We start from the raw sequence: 22,352 nt of genomic DNA, 5'->3' as shown, positions 1-22,352 counted from the left end.
CACACGAGCTGAACACACAATGCTGTCGTCATGGGTCGCGTATCAGTTGTTTCACCAAACCAGACATTAAAATTGAGTTTGTGTGCTTAAAGTTGCCACCAGGCCCAAAATGATGATTAATACTGTACATCGACGCAGTTTGCAGACCGCAATGATGACATTATTTTAGTTTACTGATGTTATCTGATGCAGATGAGCCCGGGCTCAAAGTGGCTGGAGGCATTTTGAATTTTAGCTAAAGAAAGGGAAGGACAGACTATACAAGTCATGTGGTGTAAAGCTTCTTTTAAAAAAGCCTTTAGAATGAAGGATTTATACAAGGATATCAGGATTTATTACTGAACTACTGTAATTTCTGGCCTACAGATGTACCGAATTATAAAGCTCACCCAGTAAATTTGTAAAGAAAATACCATTTGGTACATACTTAAGCCGCACCTGTGTGAAAACCCAAGTGGCATTGAAACACAGGATATTTACAAAGAAATAATGCCTCAATAGTACCTGGGGAGGCCCCGTAGCTCAGTGGTTAGAGCACCAGGGGTTGTGGGTTCGTATCCCACTGGGGCCTCCACTCCCTGAGAAGGGTTGCGTCAGGAAGGGCAAACGGCGTAAAAATTGTGCCAAACATATCTGTGCGTTCATCTGAGATGACACGGTGTTGCGACCCCGAAAGGGACAAGCCGAAAGATACTTACGTACTTTAGTACCTTAGCTTAGCTTAACATAGCAACAACATGGTAGCATGAACAGGGCTGGATAGAAAAAAAAAATAACAGTAAAAAAACAAAAACAGCAGCGGCAGCTACACAGTAGCACAGCACTAACAGAGCCAGTTGGGAAAAAAACATACCTAAATCACTGACAAACTGCAGCAACACGGTACCACAGCGCTAACAGGGCCGGTTAAAAAAAAACATCCCGGTAAAAGTCACTTCCTTGGCACATATATTCCACTGGTCTCACTCTTACCTTTTCCACTCGAGGGACCCCTTGCGGCCGTTAGAAATAATCCCCAAATTAGCCGCATCACATGGCCTAAAACGCAGGGTTGAAAGTGTGCGAAAAAAGTCGCAGTTTATAGGCTGGAAATTACAGTACAAGAGCAAAAAATGGTGGGGGTAGCGTTCTGTTAACAACAGATGCTAAACTTCAAATAATTTGGATGTGGATGATACATTTATCATAAGAGCATAAGTGCTTAAGTCGGTTTTGGAAAATAGATTGAAAACATAACATATATGACTTACAAAAAAAAGTCAACTTCATTCAACCTTTAATAACCATGACCTAGATCAGTGTTTTTCAACCTTTTTTGAGCCACGGCACATTTTTTACATTGGAAAAATTTTGTGGCACACCACTAACCAAAAATGTTACAAAATGACACTCTGTATAGTATATTTAATTACAATATAATTTCTCAATTTATTTATACTCAGTCAGTGTGAAACCTGGGCCTGTTTAGATGAACACAAAGCCGATATCCTGGCTGGAATAGAAGAAAGACACACACAAAGTTCTTCAACAGCTCTCAGTCTCTCTGTTTTTAGTTTTTATAGCAGTTAGGCTTGAAAAGCTCAGCTCACACAGATATGTTGTGGAAAATGGGAGCAATGTCAGAACAGCTTTGTTGGCCAGAATGGGGAACTCCTTGGCAGCAGTCAACCAAAAACTGTCCAAAGGAAGATCAGCAAATCTTAGTTTTAGACCACGACCCTGTTTCAGTTCAGTTAGTTCCTTCTGCTCTTGTAAAGTCATGTCCTTTCCAACAACTGATGCCAAGCTGTATGGATCCCTAACCCAGTCAAAGCATTCAGTGGAGGCTGAAGAGAAATAAAATGACAACTTCTCCTCAAGACTTTTCAAATGTTTACCTATTACCTCAGACACTGCAGCAGTGTTGCTTTGCAGTTTGTCTGTGAGTGGGAACATCTCCAGGTTGGCACGTTGCACATGTTGTTGCCAGAGGTGCACCTTTAAACGGAATCCATTTATTTTATCTGTGCTTGTAAGCAGGTTTTCATTTCGGCCCCGCATCCTTGTGTTCAGTTCATTAAGATGATGAAATATATCAGCCAGGTATGCCAGCTTTGCCCACCACTCATCACTTGCAAACAGATTTGAGTAATCAGACCTCTCATTTGTCAGAAACTTTTTAAGTTCCTCTCGCAGCTCATACACACGGGTCAGCACCTTACCGCGTGACAACCATCGGACCTCCGTATGGAGCAATAAGGCTTTATGCTCCGCTCCCATTTCCTCACACAGAGATGCGAATAAACGGCTTTTCAGAGGTCGTGTCCTTACAAAGTTCACTATGCGCACCACATCGTCCAACACAGGAACCAGTTCTGCTGGTAAAGTCTTAGCAACGAGGGCCTCACGGTGCAAAAAAACAGTGCGTAACAATCAGATCTGGGTTTCTTTCCTTTGCTCTACTCACAAAGGCTTTGGTGCGCCCGACCATGGCTGCAGCTCCATCAGTGCACACACTTGTGCAGTTTTCCCACGTAAGTCCTCCCTGGTCAAGATATTCCGATGTGACCCGAAAAATTTCCTCTCCAGTTGTTTTTTCTGGCAGTGCCTTGCAAAATAGGAAGTTTTCTCTAATGGCATCTCCATCCACAAAACGCACATTGGCCAAGAGCTGAGAATGTCCACGAATATCCGTAGACTCGTCAACTTGCAACCCAAATTTCCTACTGATGCGTATCTTTTCCAAAACATGGCTTTCGATGTCTTAGACATGTCATCAATTCGCCTGGCAATTGTGTTATCAGAGAGCGGGACTTTAGCTATGTCTTTAACCGGATCAGGGCCGAGCATCTCGTTGACAATGGCTTTACAGGCAGGTAGTATTAATGTCTCTGCCACAGTGTGCGGCTTTTTTGATTTAGCAACAAGTTCGGCGACTAGGTAACTAGCTTTGAGCGCTTTCTCATTTACCTTTGTGGTTTTTCTCATAAACGTTGCCTGTTTCTCTGTGTTTACACGCAGGCGAACAAAATAGTCTATTGGCTTGTTTTGAAGCGACAGGTATTTCGTTTGGAGATGCGTTTAAGCTTGCTTGGCACCATGGCGCTGTTGGATAGCTTCTCGCCACACACCAGGCATAACGGAATAGGTGTCGTCTCATCCCCGGTGAAAGTAAATCCAAACGAAAGATAGCTTTCACTATATTGCCTTGAGCTCACCGTCTTTGCTTTCTTTTTCCCACCACTCATACTAGGGCCTTCATCCGGGTCACAATCTTGTCCAGGGCCCAGTTCGGAGTTTGCAGTTGTCCTTTTTAAAAACTTCTCCATGACTGTCACCACGGCCTCTCAGGTGCATCACTAATTCTCTTGGAGGAACGAGGCAATCAGCTACGTGTTGCCACACGGACAAATATTACATTACTCTGCCAGCCTTTACAGCACGGACACTGGACAATGACATAATATTTGCAGAAAATTATTAATAAATGTTAATTTAAAATTAATTGCCGCGGCACAGTGGTTGATAATCACTGACCTAGATGACAATCTACACAGATCTTGGAATAACACAAGCACAGTAGTATTTTGTTTAATTCATATTGTCACAGCAAGCATAAAGAAAAAAAAATGATAATGATGTTGTGCTCAAAATACAACACCATTATGTAGAAAATACAGAAAAAAATCTAATCACAAATTGATTTTCATCATGTTTGAAGCCAACTCAACAAACACCTTTGTTTCCAATTACATTGGTTGGTGCAATTCATAACTGACTGATTATGTATTATCAAAAAAAAAAAAGTAGCTTTAAGAGACGGAATAGTGTTGCATTGATAGAACCCAATAAAATAAGATCTAACAACAAGCATTAGTGGGTTAGCCTCATATTGTAGTTTTCAACTCACCACCTTATAACCTGTAATAATCGTTCCCTCTGCTCCTGTCTAGTCAAGCCAGGCTGCCGCGGTACGTTTTGCAATGTCATCGTACCATATTCAATACATTCAAAACAAGTGGAAGAATTAGAAGAAAAAAAGTTTCCACTCACTAGCATCCATATCGGTGTTCAGCTCGTGAGGCACACGCACGAGAAATGAACCTGAGCTTGTGTGTGCCAGTTTACTGAAGGCGGTCATTACATTACTCAATCAATACACTGCTGAGACCGCCCAACATCCCAGAGGTGTGTACCTGTGCTTAGGCACTCTTTCAGACTAATTCTAATGTTCTCCATACTGGTGAAGGAAGCACATTGCTGTAGAAATAAATGTAATGAAGGGCCCACGCGCCTCCCAGCCCTCCCCCCCCCAGCCGAGGTCTTCCATCTACATTCATCATGGATTCGATTTCCCCCATGCGTGCACACACTGACAGAATCAGGAATCATTACAAAACAACTTGCGGGCATCCTCTGCACATAAATAAACATGTTAATTGACCCGTCATAGCTAATTGCTGCAGGGGGTAGGAGACTGCTGTATATGTGTATGCGAATGTAAGAGTATCTAACATAGTGCGTATGCAGATGAATATTTTTTTCAAGACTGATGTTTGATAAAACAATATGTCTGAGTCTCTCTTTTTTTTTTTTTTTTTTGTTGCCCGTTATTACTTTTGGCTGAAGTACCCAGAATTGACTGTCCTTTTTGAGGAGAGAAAGTGACAGTCACAAAAATAAATTATCGTAATTTCCGGCCTACAGAGCGCATCGGATTGTAAACCTCACCCAGTACATTTGTAACGGAAATACCATTTGGTACATACATAATCTTTGTAAACCTCTGTAAAAGCGTGTAAAAGTGCCCACATTGAAACACGAGATATTTACAAAAAAAGACGGGACACAGAAATAGTTCTCAACGTTTTGATACCTTAGTTTAGCTTAGCTTAACATATCAACAACATGGTAGCAGGAATAGGGCCGGTAAAAAAACAAATCAAAAACATACCGGTAAAAAAAAAAAAAAACAGCTGCGGCAGCTACACAGTAGCAACACGGTAGCACAGCACTAACTGGGCCGGTTAAAAAAATATATATACCTAAATCACTGAGACACGGCAGCAACACGCTAGCACAGCGCTAATGGTAGCCTAGCGCAAACAGGACCAGTTTAAAAAAAAATGCCGGTAAAAGTCACGTCCCTGGCACATATATTCCACCAGTCTCACTCTTACGTTTTCCACTCGAGTGCCCCGTGGCGGCTGTTAGAAAAAATGCACCAATTAGCCGCATCACCGCATAAACCGCAGGGTTGAAAGCGTGTGAATAAAGTCGCGGTTTATAGGCCGGAAATTACGGTACAATGAAATGACAAAATGAGACGTGTCACGATTTGTTGTTTGCATGCACTAGAGTGGTGGGGGTATATTACGGAGGCATTAGTAATCAGCTTTACAATGTGATGTAGTGCAAAATCGACAAGAGTCAGCACTGCGTCCCAACATAGCGCCTCAGAGATGGGGGTGGACACAATTGAAAACACACTAAAATACATAAATTCTCAAGGACCGGGGATAGCGGGGGTAATAATTTGTTCATCGTGACCACCACACGACACTGGGATGTAACATACCGAGTTCGGCACAAACATCCAAACAGTGAGTTAAAATTTGTGTGACTTCTGCACCACGGTGAGTCATCTTTACTCTCATTGTTAGATGCCATCCGGTAAGAGCTAATTGGGACCACTGACATGCTTCGGGACAAGAATAGACCGTTTGTTTGTTAGCTTTTCTGAAAATGTTAAACCTCTTTTACAATTGGACAGGAAAGAAACAACAGTTCAAACTGCAAAATGTCAAATGGAAGGAATGGCAAATGACAGATGAGGGATTAACAGCATTTCAATGACAGAAATGGATGGATGGATGTACGAAATGATCAATCAGATTGACCGATGAGTGATAATGTAAGGTGATTGTGTAGATTAACGGTGATAATGTTGGGTCACTTTCAGTTGAGTGTCCCAATTTGGGGAATAAATTTGAACTTTTGTATGATTGAAATATTATATGTTCAGCCAGGTTGTTCTGCATCATTACTTTTCCAGGATTCTTGAGGCTTATCGCGACCTGGCAGGTGTGTGGACAGGTTGTTGCTGACACTCAGCAGAAAAAGCAGCTGAATGTCCTCTCAAAAGGTCCTCATTCATCAATACGATCCTCCATCCAAAAATATCATAATGCTCCAAATTTCCAAATTGATGAATTACACTGGAAAAAAAAATACACAGTATCAAAACGGACTATAAAATCACTTGCATCTTTTGGTTTTAAATACATTCATGTCTGATGACACATGCTAAAAAATGAGGAAAGACTAAGAATTTCGTACAGGTTTCTTGGAATATAGCATAAAACCACTTTTTCATAATATCAGTTGTCTAAGGTTTTTAAGCAGGGCTAAATCAAATCAGGCTGCGGCTATTTGAGGCAAAGGCGAGTTAGATTGTAATAATAACTTGGCCCATTTATACCACTACATCCTGCAGAAATGTTGCCATGACAATCTGCATCTTCCCTGAAGTGTCAGGTGTTATTTGGGCGACAGTGTCTCTGTCGTGGTGACCCACCCTCAACGCCTGCACTGGTCGATGGTGAGTTAGGCGACCCCAACACCAGTCTCACAGCTTGACTCGCAAGTAGTGAATGGCAAGGAGCTACTAATGTGCCAGCTTTGACGCTGCCCATTACGCCATCATCCCCCTCCGTGAAACACCCACGGGCCGCCACAACAGAAAGACCAGAATTTTTTTTTTGCTTATTACGTTTTCTAGCCTGCAAGCTTGCTCAATCACAGTGGAGTCATACTCTGTTGTTGTTGTTGTGTGGTTCCCCACATAAACAAAAGAGACACTAACAAAAAAAAAGTTAACTGTTTACGGAAAACAGTGGCAAACATTTTCAGGCTGTAGTTGACTACAGACATATATTTGATTGACAGGTGAAGCGCTGGTTCCACTACTTTGAGCTGACACACCCACACAGTTCTGCAGCTCGATTTTTCATGATTTTAGAGCCTTAGGTTACAGACATGGAGAGTTGTTTTTTTTTAATTTAGAGGCTTAAAAAAAAAAATTCTCTGCGGTGGGTCAAACTTACAAGATATTTTGTTCCTTTACAATTCCTTTAATCTTTATTGTGATGTGTGTGTGTGTTTTAAAATTTCTCTGATTAGTTCTGATTCATCCACATATTGTTTAACTGACTACCAAAATGTACTATTATGGCAAAGACACCAACATGACATGTTTTGAGGCTTATTTTTGGCATTGGGGTTGATTTAATAATATTGTCAGTAGTTGGCTACTTATCAAGATGTATTTAGAGTTCGAGAAAAATTAAAAATGGTGTGCTGCATATGTTTCAATCTCATGTGAAAATAGTCTTCTGGGAGCTCATGATTATTTCATCTCAAACCTTTCTTTCACTCCTTTTCCTGCACTAGTGAATTTCCCATGAAAAATGTCTCAAATTCCAAACAATATCTGCTGGATTCCTTTTATTCCAAGTAGCCTCCAGAGAATACACTCACCCCCCGCGCCCCCTCCATCTTTTTTTCTATCTAGACTACATAGGAAGCTGTCCTCTTGGGAAATATGCAGAAGAGAGGAACCCTCCAGTAGATAAAATCTCCCAAAGATGAGAGGGTTGAAAAGAAAAGCAAGCAATCGCGTGTAATACAGGGGAAATAAAAGCTTCAAAAACTCCTTTATTTTTGTGTTCACTCTCTTATTTTCATATAATAGCACTTTCTTGATAGAATATCGTGGAAAAGTTTGTTTATTTCCATAATTACATTCAAAACGGGGCTCAGCTGGAAAGTGTTGGCCTCACAGTTCTGAGATCCCGGGTTCAATCCTGGACCCGCCTGTGTGGAGTTTGCATGTCCCCCCGCGTGCCTGTCTGGGTTTTCTCCGGGCACTCCGGTTTCCTCCCACATCCCAAAAACATCCGAAATTAAATGAACACCCTGAATTACCCCTAGGTGTGAGTATTGTCTGTCGTTGTGTGCCCTGCGATTGGCTGGCAACCAGTTCAGGGTGTACAATAGGCTCCAGCACTCCGCAACCCCTTGTGAGGATAAGTGGCTAAGAAAATGGATGAAATGGACATTCAAAAAGTTAAAACGTCCATAGATTATAGATTCAGGGCCCAAAATTTAACACATTTATTTGTTTATTATTACATAATTTGGGCTTCCAGTTGATAAAAGACACTCTTTTTTTCACAATTTTGCAGGCCACAAGTGTTTTAAACTGAATGTCACACACTAATCAATGACTAAACTCAAAGCAAATGCACAGGTTTTCCCAATTGGGATCACGACGGGGAAGACTGCAGACTTGACAACTGTCCAGAAGACAAAAAAAGTCCTTTAGGGTTAAGGTTAGTTCCTCGAGTGGAAGGACAACAAAATGTGATGCACCAGCAAAACAGATAACCGTGGCTTCAGCTGTTTATCAGAGTGGGATGAGGCGGGAGCCGCAGCCTCAAAAACAACCATATTAAGACGCAGCCTCGAGATGGGCTACAACTGTCAGGTTTCTTGGGTCAAACCACTTCTGAGCATGAGCCAATGTGGGAACCATCTCAACTGGGCCAAGGAGACGAAGGAATGGGCTCTCCAGAGCCCCGCTGAAGAACCCACACAACGTTTTTCCTCATTCTGTCCACCCCGCACGAACACACACACAATACACTGGCATAATCCATTCTTGTCATCGGCAAGGTAACGAGTGTATCCGAGCGCATTGACCTTTGTTTTCTGATTTCCCCTCTCCGACAGTGTTTTGATTTGACAACATGAACCCCGGTGATCGTAAAAGACAGGAAGGGGTGGTATTATAAAATATGTCGTGCCGTGTTGCCACTGTCACGCCGAGTTACGGCAAAATGTTATGGCAGTAGTCTGACACTGCTACCATGAAAGACCAAATTTGTCTTGTAAAAAAAAAAAAAATCACTATGACCCAAGATGTCTTCTGCCATGTAACTTGTAAACTTATTTTTCTTTGCTCATCTTTTTTGGCTTCTTCTACAGTTTCCATCAAAGAACAACTACTTACTAATTACTTAATATCTGATAAATCCCATTGGAATGTTAATATTAACCACCTTAAACATGGTCATGATTGACTGATAAACCGTTTTGCCCCTAATATGTTGGAAAGTGATTAGCCCCACCTTCAGCAAGGGTTGGTTTGGAGTGAAAGTGTAAAAGCTGCGCTTACTTTCTCGTGCAGCAGAAAATTACAGGTGGTCCATTTTGATTCACTCTAAATTCAAACTGCCATCTAGCACAAAAAAATAGCAATAAAAATTATAAACCGTAGTCCCATCAGTAAACACAAAGAGAAGGCTGTTCTGATAACTCGACCAAAATCAAATTTTTGCCTTTTTCAAATAATCTCTGGGGTGACATTTGTCACCCCCCCCAAAAAAATAATAAAAAATCATGATTATTATTATTTCCATTCAGCACAGTACCGATGATCCACAGCCGTGACACGTATGATGCACTGCACTTAGCTGAACTTTTTTTTTTTTTTAAATGAATTCAAACGAGAAACAATGATGATTTTGTGATCATTATGATTTTACCTGGAATGGTCCACTTGGAGTGATGTCAATGTATGCTTTCTTCCAGTCGGGGCTTTGATGACCTGATTTGGTCCACAGCAAGGAGTCCACTGAGGCAATTCCGATGCTCCTTACTCTCAAATGAACATTAAGAGTGCCTGTAAAAAGGCATGGCACATTTAGAAAATGTACAAAAAGATAACGCAATACATTCAATGCACCACACTCATCCATCCATCTATTTTCTAAGCCGCTTATACTCACAAGGGTCGCGGGAGAGCTGGAGCCAATCCCAGCTGTCAACGGACAGGAGGCTATTAAAATATGTCAAATTATCTTGAGACGCCACTGTTGTGTTGTATTCTGATTTTCATATTTTTCCAAAGTTAATTATTTGAACAAGTATAATGTTTTTATTGACTTGCTGTAATTGTGAAATGCAGCCCTACTTTTATTGAGTAAATGAAGAACATTACAAAGTTGTGTTCACATGTTTGATTGCCAGGGCAGAATTAGTAAGATGTACACAATTCTTTATTACATCCTCATATTATTGTACCAGTGGTATAAAAAAAAACAAATAACAAATATTATGGTTTATCATTCAAGTTATTGGGGAAATGTAAAAAAAAAGAAAAAGAAAGAAAAAGGTGTTGTGGCAGACCTAAAAATATACTGTACTGAGGGAGAGAGAGAGAGAGTGGCGGCAATGGTGGAGGAGCTGGAAAGCGTTGGCCTCACAGTTCTGAGGTCCCGGGTTCAATCCCGCATCGGCCTGTGTGTTGTTTGCATGTTCTCCCCGTGCCTGCATGGGTTTTCTCCGGCCACTCCATTTTCCTCCCACATCCCAAAAACATGGAACATTAATTGGACATTCTAAATTGCCCCGAGGTGTGATTGTGAGTGCGGCTGTTTGTCTCGATGTGCCCTGCGATTGGATGGCAACTAATGATGATGGATGAGCGAGGGAGTAAGAGAAACAGAGAGAACATAACATAACTTAACATAACATAACATAACATAACATAACCTCCCTGAGGTCTTACAAACAACCTCAGCGCTAAACTCTGACAACTGTATTAAGCTTCAAAGTTGCTTAAGAATCGTTCATCATTTTAAGAATTCCCAGACAGCTCTTAAGCCCAACACAGTATTAACCAACATCTAGTCTTATTTTAAGTGTTTCCATTTAGTGGAAGTCTGTTTTTCCGGAAGGAAATTTATTGCCCCATATGCCTACAAATGTTCTGTCTAATTCACGGGTTACATCTGCATATTTAAAAGGTAATGCGACACAAACGTTAAAAAAAAAAAAAAAAAAAAAAAAAAAGATAGTAAGTAATGAACATTGTAGTCTGTCAAAAGGGTAAATAACACCAAGTTTATTATTTATTGTGAGTGAATTAGTGGAGGATTACAAAATCATGTTGCTTAAACTTTATTCAAGTGCATTAGTTCCCTGTGCTGTACTATATCACTACACTTGAAAAATCAGATGTGCTAATATAACAAGACGTGCTAGTAGGCCACCGCAGACCTCTAAAGTAAAGAGAATTACTGTACTACTTCTTGTCATTAAGAGTGTAGTATCTTGCTCAGCTGACCTTTGATTCAGTTACCACTCAGTGACTTTGTGAATGGTCACCTGTGATTGACTGGTGACCTATCCAGGGCTTGCATATAACTTTTAGACTCCAGTTCCCAACAAATCTGAGCAGGATCTCCACACTGTACTGTCACAATTGTCGAGCTAAACAAACAAAATGTGGTCCATGCCATTATATGGACAAGGAGCACATAGACTGACCTCTACCACATTTCTTTGTATGTATATATGTAAGTATGCTCATAATATATTGATGAAAAAAAATGATTGGCTTCACTTTGGTTTAATGATCTAAAACTCAGCGCATTTGGATTAGGAAAGCAAAGGCTTGACAGCCATCATAGGAAGCCATTTGAACATATGGCTTCCTATTTGGCGCATGTCAAGTAATATGCTGATTAAAAAACAGGAAAGTGTAGAAGGCGCATGGCACAACCAGTTCACGATGGATGCCATGCTTACTTGACATTTCGGAAGGGAATTTGAGGGGATGTAACAGCAAATGCACAAAGGCAAAGGCTAATTCTTTCACCTGCTCTGTGCTGTCATTACAAAAGCAGACACGCGCACACAAAGACAAACACACGTCAGTGGTGCAACTGTTCAGAAACATGCTGACGACCATTCTCTCTTCGATCTGACCCTCGTTGGCCTTGAGGCTTCTAGAATAAACACAGAACCCGACAAACAAACAATTCTCCCGCTGTGACATGCAGCAAGCGCTGGACCTCATGCTAACCATTAAAGCTGCATATTTTGCTTTTATGTGTTCAGAGACTTCTGCTGCACAAAGTGGTCATCAAAGGCCATTGAGAAAATACTTATATAATTATATAATAATAATAACAGTTTTATGAGACCATTATTGTTTAGTGCTTCAAAAGTACAGACAAAGTTACTGTATTTTTTGCACGATAAGGCGTACCGCATGATAAGGCACACCGTCAATGAATTGCCTATTTTAAAACTTTTTTCATATATAAGGCGCACCGCTTTATAAGGCGCATGGAATAGATGCTACAGTAGAAGCTAGGGTTATGTTATGCAACCATTAGATGGAGGTGCACTAAAGGCTCAATATCGATCCATGTATATGGCGCACTAGATTATAAGGCGCACCATTGGCTTTTGGCAAAATTAAAGGCTTTTAGGCGCACGTTAAAGTGCGGAAAATACGGTACCTATAACCAAAAAACTAATGTAGAGGACCCATAACGTCGAAATCTGACCAAGTTTCACACAAAACCTTCAAACCGCAAGATATCACACAATAACATTATTCAGTTAAGTGCAAGGCAACTATTTAATCCATGCGTTCTGCTCTTTATGGATTTTTCCTCCCGACAGCCAACAACAACATTCGACATACGCCCAAGAATGTTTATCCGATGTAAATCACACCGGAGTTCTTTTAATTAAAAATCTCAACCAAATGAATGTACAAGTGAAAGATCATTTAAATAAGCACCCATTTGCCTTCCATCACTGCGGGATCAAAAGAATACAACGGTTCCAATTCCGCTTGCCAATTGGCACCGTCCGAAAATGGAGCCAAACTAAACCACAGAAACTTCATTAAATGTTGTTTTATGTGCTGCTGCCAGTAAAGTTGCATTTAGGAGTACTAAACTATTTACAGCACCCTTGCCAAGCGAGATGTGAATTTTCATATTGAACATGCTGTTTCGTAACAAAATAACTTAAGGATGACAAAACCCAGCCTATAAAGTACATTACAAGTGTGCTTTTCAACAGCCTTCATGTACTTTCTCTTGAAACTAGTCGAGTACATTTGCACCGGTAGCAGTCCTTTTGTGTCGTCTCACCGTCTGTGAATATGTCGATGTTCTTTTTTTTTTTTTTTTGCAGCTCTCCTTGTTCAAGCATTACCTCGCTCTTTTGAAAGGCTTTGACCATTTTTCTCCAATGCACTCATCCTGGTGGTGCAAGGGGACGCTTCTTCTTTCTCTCTCATTTCACTGACCTCGCCCCCTCCCCTAGCCTCCTCTTCTTGTGTTTTACCCGATCTCTTTATCGTCGTGAGGGGCATGGCTGCGTCGCTGTTGCTCTAGCATGAGCTCGGCCACAGAAGGACAGTTAAAGTGACGACAGATCGGGAGTGAATGGAAAAACAACAGTAAGGTTGAAAATGGAATTGGGGATGAATTGGTAACAAATTGTTGTAATTGTAAGCAAGTGCTAGGTGACAGATATTGCCAATTGAGATGGTGGATTTTATAGACACCTCTGAGAAAATACCCAGTATTGCCTAAATTTTATTACATCTGTAAACTTTATGTCCTCAAACGACGCTTTACTAGGCTAGGCTTTCGGGGCTGACCACTGATCAGCGAGTTAAATAAAACAAAACAAAAAAAAAAACAACCAATTACCTTTCAGATCACAAGGTAGAGCAATGTGTCTTTTTAAATGACTTGTTCATTTACTGTATGTACTCGTAAACTGTATACTGAGTATAAATATAAATATGCTTCGTCAGCTCATATATTCTAATTAGTCAGGTCAAACCAACGTTACAATGGCTGGGTTGCACGTGACGTCACGCTTGTTCATCCGGGTACTTGACCGCCATTGTTGCAGACAAGCAGTCAGCTGTCCATCGTCATCATGCCAGATTTTTGTTGTGTCTACGGATGTGGAAATCGCGGAAAAAGAGACATTGGGACGCGATTTTGCCGTGTTCCAAAGGTTAGATTCCATGAAGGAGACGATACAATGGAGTTCGTGAAAAAACAGCAACAAAAGTGGCTTACAAATATACGACGTGCAGATCTGAAAGAAGCTCAAGTATACAAAGGAAATGGTTATTTGAAAGTCTGTTCTGATCATAAGCATGTGTATTCCTAGTGTCCAGATATTCTACCGCAAGGAAGTCTTTCAAATCCTTTGAAATTACGTCGTTGTGGAGAATATACTGATCGATATCTTCACAGAGTTTGATCTTCTGTACATATCTCGCTTTGGTGACATCCTTGAGTGAATTAAAGCAGACAGAAAACATCCGCTACTCGCTGCTTGCACATGGGTATGTGGACGTTGCCATGGTGATTTAGTCTGCAACGCCTAGCTTGTGTGTAGAAATGGCGGCGATTATCACATGACTGCAATCCCAAGATATGACAGAAATCATGGGTGGTAACTGACTGTAATTAAATTACTTTACTGTAATTAAATTACTTCAGAAAGACCAAAAGAGCATGATTCGACACGTTTGGTGTACAATTGATAGAGCTAGCACTAGATTGGTAGACTACATAACGTTTCTATATCATATTAAAAGTATGCAAACATACTTCAGAGTAATATTTGAACAAACGTCTTCTCTCGAGCACAGGTGACCATTTTCTTTATTTTGTTCTTTTATGACCAACCCAATACACTCGTTGTTGCTGTCGTGGCCATAGTATTAAGTGTATCCGGTCGCGTTTGATTTGACAAAGCCCAGTGACCGGAAATGATGGCAAAAGACACACAAGAGGGCTAAAAATAAACTGGCTTCTGGAATCAAATATCCTATACACAATGTAAATATCTTATGTGGAACCGATCAATGACATCATTGAATGGATCGGCCAATCATAACAATAAAGATGATCAGCCAATCAGAAAAAAAAAAATGCTAATTTTCGGTCAGTACTGATCAAGCCAATCAGATGAGTGTAAGGTCAACCGCAAACCCAACTCTTCCAAAATACAAAAGCAATCTGAGGGCCGAGGCTTAAACATCATCTGAGAATACAATGGCTAAAACATGGGCAACTAATAGCTAAAAAGACAAGTATTTACTATTTCCAAAATTCTTCACACTGTGCCAGGTAATAGTGTGCACTCCATTCCAAATGCCACGCACGATAGTTACTTTTCCTCATAGCTCCATCTGCTAAATCGGCTGGGTCACTAACTAACCTGGCCTCAATGCCACCAGACTCAACCTGGATCTGCACCGATCTTGAACTGGTTCCTCCCTCGCCCTTGCGCCAGCCCTCTACAAAATTCGAGTAGAAATTGGTTTTTTAGTTTTTGTAACACACACACCAAATAACTAACATGCTTAATGTAGGTTGCTGGTCGATATGTTGGAAAGATCCAACAAAAAGCTAAAAATCTGTAAAAATGACAACAGTGATTATCACTCTAATCTGATTTAAAGGACATTTTATTGAAATTCAACTCTGGAATTTCTTTTTCTGAACCTCCAATACAAATGTCCTTAAATTAGCATAAAAATCCAAAACACGTTTGATGAATATTTTATACATATATGTAACACTTTAAAAAGTTTCTTTTGTCCCCCACATAGATAGGATCTTCTATCCTAATTTTTAACATTTAGGAGTGTTGACTGCAGGTTTTTCTGATTCAGATCGTTGCGAAACGGAACTACTCATCAGGCAAACTGTCATGACCTGTGCCCTACCCTCCTGTTTCTCTCTGCCTCCCGATCAATTACAACCTCCTTGCCTCTGTATCTGTTCCTTATCAGCATTCATCACTGATGGAATTTTAGTCTGGCTGACCCAGGGATCCAGCGTCAGAGTAGTTGCACTCATTTGTGGCACACAGGTCGACTCTTGTGTATAAGTTATCATCCGATGACTCGCACCTGTACTCAGCCCCTTGTGTTCTCTTCCTCTTCCGGGGCTCTTCCCATGCCTCCCGCTTCACTGCCGGCTCCAACCACGCCGTCAATCTCTTCCACCCCCTCACGTTCCCGCTTCCTACACATTGCTTGTTTCTACGAACCACTATCACGCTTTGAATGCACAAACTATGATACACTTCTAAATAACCACTCATGTACTCTCTCTGCCTCAATCAGCTTTTGGGTCCACTCCAATTACATACAGTTACCTATCGTGACGAAATGCAGGCTTTAAAATGAATAACTGGCTAAACTACTTTGATAAAACTGTGCAGTAATCCCTTGCAGTAATTTTGTGTTGTCCACATTTCCATGCACATTTTGTACATTCCTCATTAATGAAAATTCACCCGTGTAGTGAAGATGTCTTAGTTGGTCCCCGCTTCTAATCATTCAATTAAAGGTGCCCTTGTTCCTCTAACCTTTGTGAGCATCTGTTATGATTTGTACAAGTTTTTTGATGCTCTAATGGAAATAACGGAGGTGTCTGTGTGTGAGTGTCTGTCTGTGTTGAGCTCTGCAGGCTCCAAGCTGAATGCCTTCTAGTTGTGTGACAGACCATATTGTGAAAGACAGTTTACCCAAGTGACTGATTGTGCTATGCCATTGCAATATATCACACACCCACGGCGCTTCTCTAAAGCACAAAAACCACGCACGCACACACACACACACACACACACACACACACACACACACACACACACACACACACTCACAGACACAAAGGCACATGTGTAAACTAAACTAAACTATTGTCAAAACTGTCAAGGTCTACCCTGTAGGTCATGCACAAAATTGAGATTTGGGATTGGATCTGAGAACCTTCACTGAAGCCAAACTTGCCAGCCCTTCCAACTTTGTGACGGCATCACTTATTACACTTCCCTCGCCTGGTGTCACGTTTAACTTCTATTTCTCCCAGTTTTTGGAGTTGCCATTAGATTTATTAGTTTCGTAGTAGTCTTTCATCTGGGCCAGACAGTGTAGGTCAAATACAGTAAGTCGGTAGATGAGAATTGGAGCGACTTAAGCAAATAGAAAGTTCAACAAAAGTAAAAATTGAGCAAATTTGGATTGTTGTAATGGAAAGGTGGCACGTTGGATCAGCTGGTAAAGTGTTGGCCTCACAGTGATGAGGACCCAGGTTTGATCCTGGCCCCGCCTTTGTGGAGTTTGCATGTTCTCCCTGTTCCTGTGTGGGTTTTCTCTGGGCACTCTGGTTTCTTCCCACATCCCAAAAACATGCAACATGAATTGGACACTCTGAATTGCCCCTAGGTGTGATTGTGAGTGCGGCTGTTTGTCTCCATGTGGCCTGCGATTGGCTGGCATCCAGTTCAGGGTGTATCTTGCCTCCTGCCCATTGACAGCTATGATAGGGTCCAGCACTCCCTGTGACTCTTGTGAGGATAAGCGGTAAAGAAAATGGATGGATGGAAGCTTTTTTTTTTCTGGCATTATTCCAACATTTAATGTTCCAAATCTCAAGCATTGATTCATACAGCAATCAGATAGGATAGTGAAATTAAAAAAAAAAAAAAAAAAATCAAAACATAAAACTGCTGTAAGCAGTCACACCAAATTACATTTTATGTGCTCGAACAAAACAGCCTATTTATAATTTGACAGTCTTGCTTATAATTGCCAAGCAATATCACGGTGGGTTCATACAAAGGCCGATTAAAAATTGGAAAATGTGAAAACTGATTTTGTCATAATGTCAGAGTTTCTTCAGACTTAAAACAAGCTTTTATAAATGCCATTTGGATCAAATTTAAGACCTCAAATTCAGAAACTGTGACATTTGTTGGCATTATGTGAACAATGTTGGAATAGATATAAAAACTTTTCAAATGCCAGGTTTGGGTGGTATAAATTAAAAAATGAGACCAAAATAAATTAATCCAAAACTTTTTTCAGTATTAACCTGTTCAACTCAATGGATAAAAAGCAATCTTTTCAGAAGAGGAAGTGAAAATTAAAAATTGAGTTCATATTGTTGATCAAGTGTGACACTTATAGATGGTGGTGGGTTTCTCTCTCTCGCGCGTAAACACACATATAGAGACAGTATATCCTGTATATGCTCGACTTTGAGTGTGTATATGTTATACTTCTCTCGTTCACTCACCAATGTGTTTGCCCCTCATGTGGTAGTAGAAGGATACACAGTAAGGGACTCTACTAGACCCCTTGGGGCCCCTGACCATGGTCACGTTAAAAAGTGGAGAGAGCAGACGAGCTTTATCTCCTTGAACTCGTGGCCGCGATGCTTCGATGTACATGTAGTATCCTGTGAACCAGAAAATGGCATTCAGAGGTCTGCACTGCTGTGTGGAGGTGAGTATAAAAAGAATTCCCATTTCCTCACCCTCTTTGGTTCCGCTACGGTCTGTCTCGGGTCCTGTATTGGCAGACCGTTTGGGATTTTGGGTCATGTGATTCTGTCGGGTCCAGTCAAAAGCGTCACTCCGGTCTTGTGAAAACCCACAAATTCGCTCATCTTCAAACCCGCAGACGTGGTCTGGTATGTGGATGTGAAAAAAAAAACAGTGACAACTGTGTTATATTAAGGACATGACATGCAATGCATTTCTGATAATGAATTCCTTTCTTTTGGAGACGATGTTTAACCCCTGAACCTCAAAAGTCATAGATGCTCCAATTCTTAACTTCCCCAAATATCTCGGGGAAAATACAGCTTTGGAGTTACAAAACGAGTGCAAACCATGATCATGAATGTCACACTAGACATTATGACCTAATTTCAATGGCTATCAAATGTTATTTTTCACATGATTTTCTGTTTGTGAGTTTTCCTAAACAAAAACAGAACCAAATTGTCCTTTTGCAACTGCCCAGCCTGAATCCACATGGCAGATTGGAGTGGTTTATAAAGAGAACTTAGTCCAACCTTAAACTGACCCAACAAGAAGGCAAGTTTAACGAAAAAAGCCCTCTATGTACCGGAGTGCTTTGTATCTTGGGATGTACATGGGTTCAAAATCGATACTTGATAACAGTGAACGAGGAAAATGAATCTGTGCCTGACCTGGATTACTATCAAAGTATGTTGGCCCTTTTTTGTTGCCGTTTCTAATTCAAACCTCTGACCCAACTCCCACCCTACTCATGTTCATGCACATGCCGACACTTCCTCCCAAAGAGCACAGTGTGACTTTTTGTGCTTTTCTTTGTGAAGAGTAGGCACATTGGAATGAAGCCAAGTGCAGTTTATCAAGTGATCTGGACAGGGAATGCTCCTAGAATGCCACGACATAGATCACTGCCTCTGTGGTTGCGTACAAGGAGTGGACTGTACATTAAAAAAAAGAGAGAAGGGTAACATTTTGGGGACTGAATGCCTTTGCAATGGAGCACATCCAGGGAAACACTCTTCTAATCTCAACAGCTCAGAATTTAACCTAAAATTTCACGACAATTTGGTTCAAAAGTCAAGTACCTGAACAAAAAGAAGTATTTCTGCATGCCAGAATACAGAAATACTGAGGAGGTAACTTCACAACCTGGAGGAGCAATACGCCACTCACTTAACTAATCACTGATATGACAATTTAGGGTTTAGTTTGCTCCAAAATGGTCAGCGGTATGGTAACATGTAGTTTGCAATGACCCAATCAAAAAAGGAGCACTATCAGGTGATCCCCTTCCCTGAACCAGATGTCGGTGTTGTGGTAATGTGTCTCATATGATGACATAATTTGTCAGAGCAAGGAATCCTCTCATTCTCTGCATTGCAGATACAGGACTGCGGGATTACCTGAAACTCCTCACCAGGCACATGATTTTAATTCAATATTTTGAATAACGTTTGAGAAATTAGTTTATATAATCATTATTTGCCTTGAGGATGCTTGTGGAAAAGTACAGAGAAGGTCAGAAGGAGCTACATTGTGTCTTTGTAGACCTACAGAAAGCCTATGACAGAGTACCAAGAGAGGAACCGTGGTACTCCATGCACAAGTCTGTATTTATGTTAGAATAGTACAGGACATGTATGAGGGCAGCAGAACAGTGGTGAGATGTGCTGTAGGTGTGACAGAAGAATTTAAGGTGGAAGTGGGACTGCATCAGGGATCCGCTCTGAACTCCTTCCTGTTTGCTGTAGTAATGGATAGGCTGACAGATGAGGTTAGACTGAAATCCCCTTGGACTATAATGTTTGCAGATGATATTGTGATCTGCAGTGAAAGCAGGGAGCAGGCGGAGGAACAATTAGAAAGATGGAGGCACACCCAGGAAAGGAGAGAAATGAAGATTAGCCTAAGTAAAACAGGATATATGTGTGTGAATGAGAGGGGCAGATGAAGAGTGAAGCTTCAAATACTTGGTGTCAACAATACAGAGCAATGGAGAGTGTGGTAAGGAAGTGAAGAAACAGGTCCAAGCATGTTGGAAGAGTTGGCGGAAGGTGTCTGGTGTTCTATGCGACAAAAGAGTTTCCGCGAGGATGAAGGGTAAAGTTTATAAAACAGTGGTGAGGCCAGCCATGATGTACGGATTAGAGACTGTGGAACTGAAGAGAGAACAGGAAACAGAACTTGAGGTAGCAGAAATGAAGATGCTGAGGTTCTCGCTTGGAGTGAACAGGTTGGATAGGATTAGAAATGAGCTCATTAGGGTGACAGCCAAAATGGGATGTTTCGAAGACAAGGTTAGAGACAGCAGACTTCCATGGTTTGGACATGCTCAGAGATGAGAGAGTGACTATATTGGTAGGAGGGTGCTGAGGATGGAGCTGCCAGGCAAAAGAGCGAGAGGAAGACCAAAGAAAAGGTTGATGGATGTTGTGAGGGAAGACATGTGAGGGAAGACATGAAGACTGTGGGTTTTAGTGAGGAAGATGCACGAGACAGGCTTAGATGGAAAAAGATAAAATGCCGTGGAGAACCCTAACGGGACAAGCCGAAGGAAAAGAAGAAATTTATATAATCACAGGATGAGGCACAGAGCTCATCATCTTTACATTCAAAAGCTTAAGCCAAGTGTAACATGATAAAATCAGCTTAGCCGATTGATATCTCAGTTCCATGCAATCAGGTAGACTCACCCTAACAAGCCTAAGGAATCACACTCAAATTACTTCCACAATATGTATTGCATGTCCGTTCATCCTTTTGATTTAAAATGGTCACCCATCCAAACACCTCTTATTTAATTTCTGTTTCCTGTTTTGTTCAGCCAATTAATTATGTCCAAGCTAATTGCTGCTTGCATGTTTTTGTAATGTGGCATCCACTTTTTAATCAATTCTGTCAAAATGCAAGTAATCAAGTAGTATGTTTAATCAATAAATTCATTCAACAGGCCCTTATTCATTGGACTCATTTACATATTGTATCTGCTACTCCCTGTGGAAGGTGGGAGTGTGTGTGGAGGGGGGGTCGGGGGTGGGGGTGGGGGGCGTGTTAAGTATTTGTTTCAGTGAGCTAATCTTTTGCTTTACACACGCTGCACCATGACACCCACACATTTCAATTTTCACCGTTGTTCTCAGCGTCTGTTTCAATCTGCATTTGTTTTAATTGCGTCGTCCTGGCGGCGGTGAGTGACAACCCTGCCAGACAAATGCTGCGCGTCTCCCACTCAAGGAGACAGAAAACGTTCGCCAGGCGAATAGACAGAGGGAGGGGCGTTTGGGATTCCGTAATGGCAACTGTGCTCTGTCACCGCTACAAATAAGTATATCATACTATATGCATCATCGAATAACCCAAACTAAAATGAAATTGAAATTCTTTTTATTACAGATGTAAATATTCCTCATTTAAACAGAAACTAATCACAATACTGATGTTAAGCATCAAAGAATCACATTGTGCATTAAAAAAAATTCAAGAAGAGCGTTTGGCTTGGACGGATTTCGGTCGAATTCATTAAACATTTCTGGTTAATATTAAAACCTCTATTTTTCAGAACAGTCAAGGAGTAAAAGATAATGTAGGCCAATGTAGTAACCATATGAATAGAGCTGCAATCAAACTTCTTTGAAAACCAGGGAAAAACCCCACTCTCCTAGCTAGCTAGTTATCAGCCCTTCTAACTGATAAATGGAGATATCAAGATTATCTCAAAAGCCCACGCAGCAAGATTTGAAAAGGTACTCCCGTCTAAAATCCACCATGACCAGACAGGTTTCGGTAAAGGTCAGAGTTCCACATATAACGCCAGATGTCTATTGAATTTAATGAGCGTGTCACAGAGTGAAAATGTAAACGCAATCATCATGCCAAGTGACAGAGAGAAAGCTTCCGTTGAAGTTAAGCTGTTGTTCCTATGTGCAGCACTTCACAAATTTGGATTTGGAAACTCATATACAGTACATTGAATGGCAGCATTATACAACTTGCCAAAAGCGGGAGTCACCACGAACAGGATTACATCACTAAGTTGAACTCTACAAAGAGGAAGCAGATAAGGATGCCCAATATCAGCAATGTTATTTACAATATTCACTGAACCTTGAGCAACTACGATACATCAAAATGCTAGC

At 41.0% G+C, this 22,352-nt stretch overlaps 1 protein-coding gene across 6 annotated transcripts in view; it reads right to left on the bottom strand.

Moving 5' to 3' along the window:
- The window catches only part of LOC133498056 (MAM domain-containing glycosylphosphatidylinositol anchor protein 1), a 237,294-nt gene that overhangs the window by 14,784 nt on the left and 200,158 nt on the right, over positions 1 to 22,352 (bottom strand). For all 6 annotated transcript variants that reach the window (XM_061814455.1, XM_061814456.1, XM_061814458.1 and 3 more), the window contains 3 exons: positions 18,210 to 18,362; positions 17,970 to 18,131; positions 9,588 to 9,724 (listed from right to left, as the gene is read on the bottom strand). In XM_061814455.1, the coding sequence (XP_061670439.1) occupies positions 9,588 to 9,724; positions 17,970 to 18,131; positions 18,210 to 18,362 (452 nt within the window). The remainder of the gene's footprint in view (positions 1 to 9,587; positions 9,725 to 17,969; positions 18,132 to 18,209; positions 18,363 to 22,352) is intronic.

The sequence above is a fragment of the Syngnathoides biaculeatus genome, chromosome 3 (assembly GCF_019802595.1).
Source record: "Syngnathoides biaculeatus isolate LvHL_M chromosome 3, ASM1980259v1, whole genome shotgun sequence".
NCBI classification, from domain to species: Eukaryota; Metazoa; Chordata; class Actinopteri; order Syngnathiformes; family Syngnathidae; genus Syngnathoides; species Syngnathoides biaculeatus.
The sequence above is the reverse complement of the archived record's forward strand: the minus strand, read 5'-3'. Positions and strand labels throughout refer to the sequence as shown.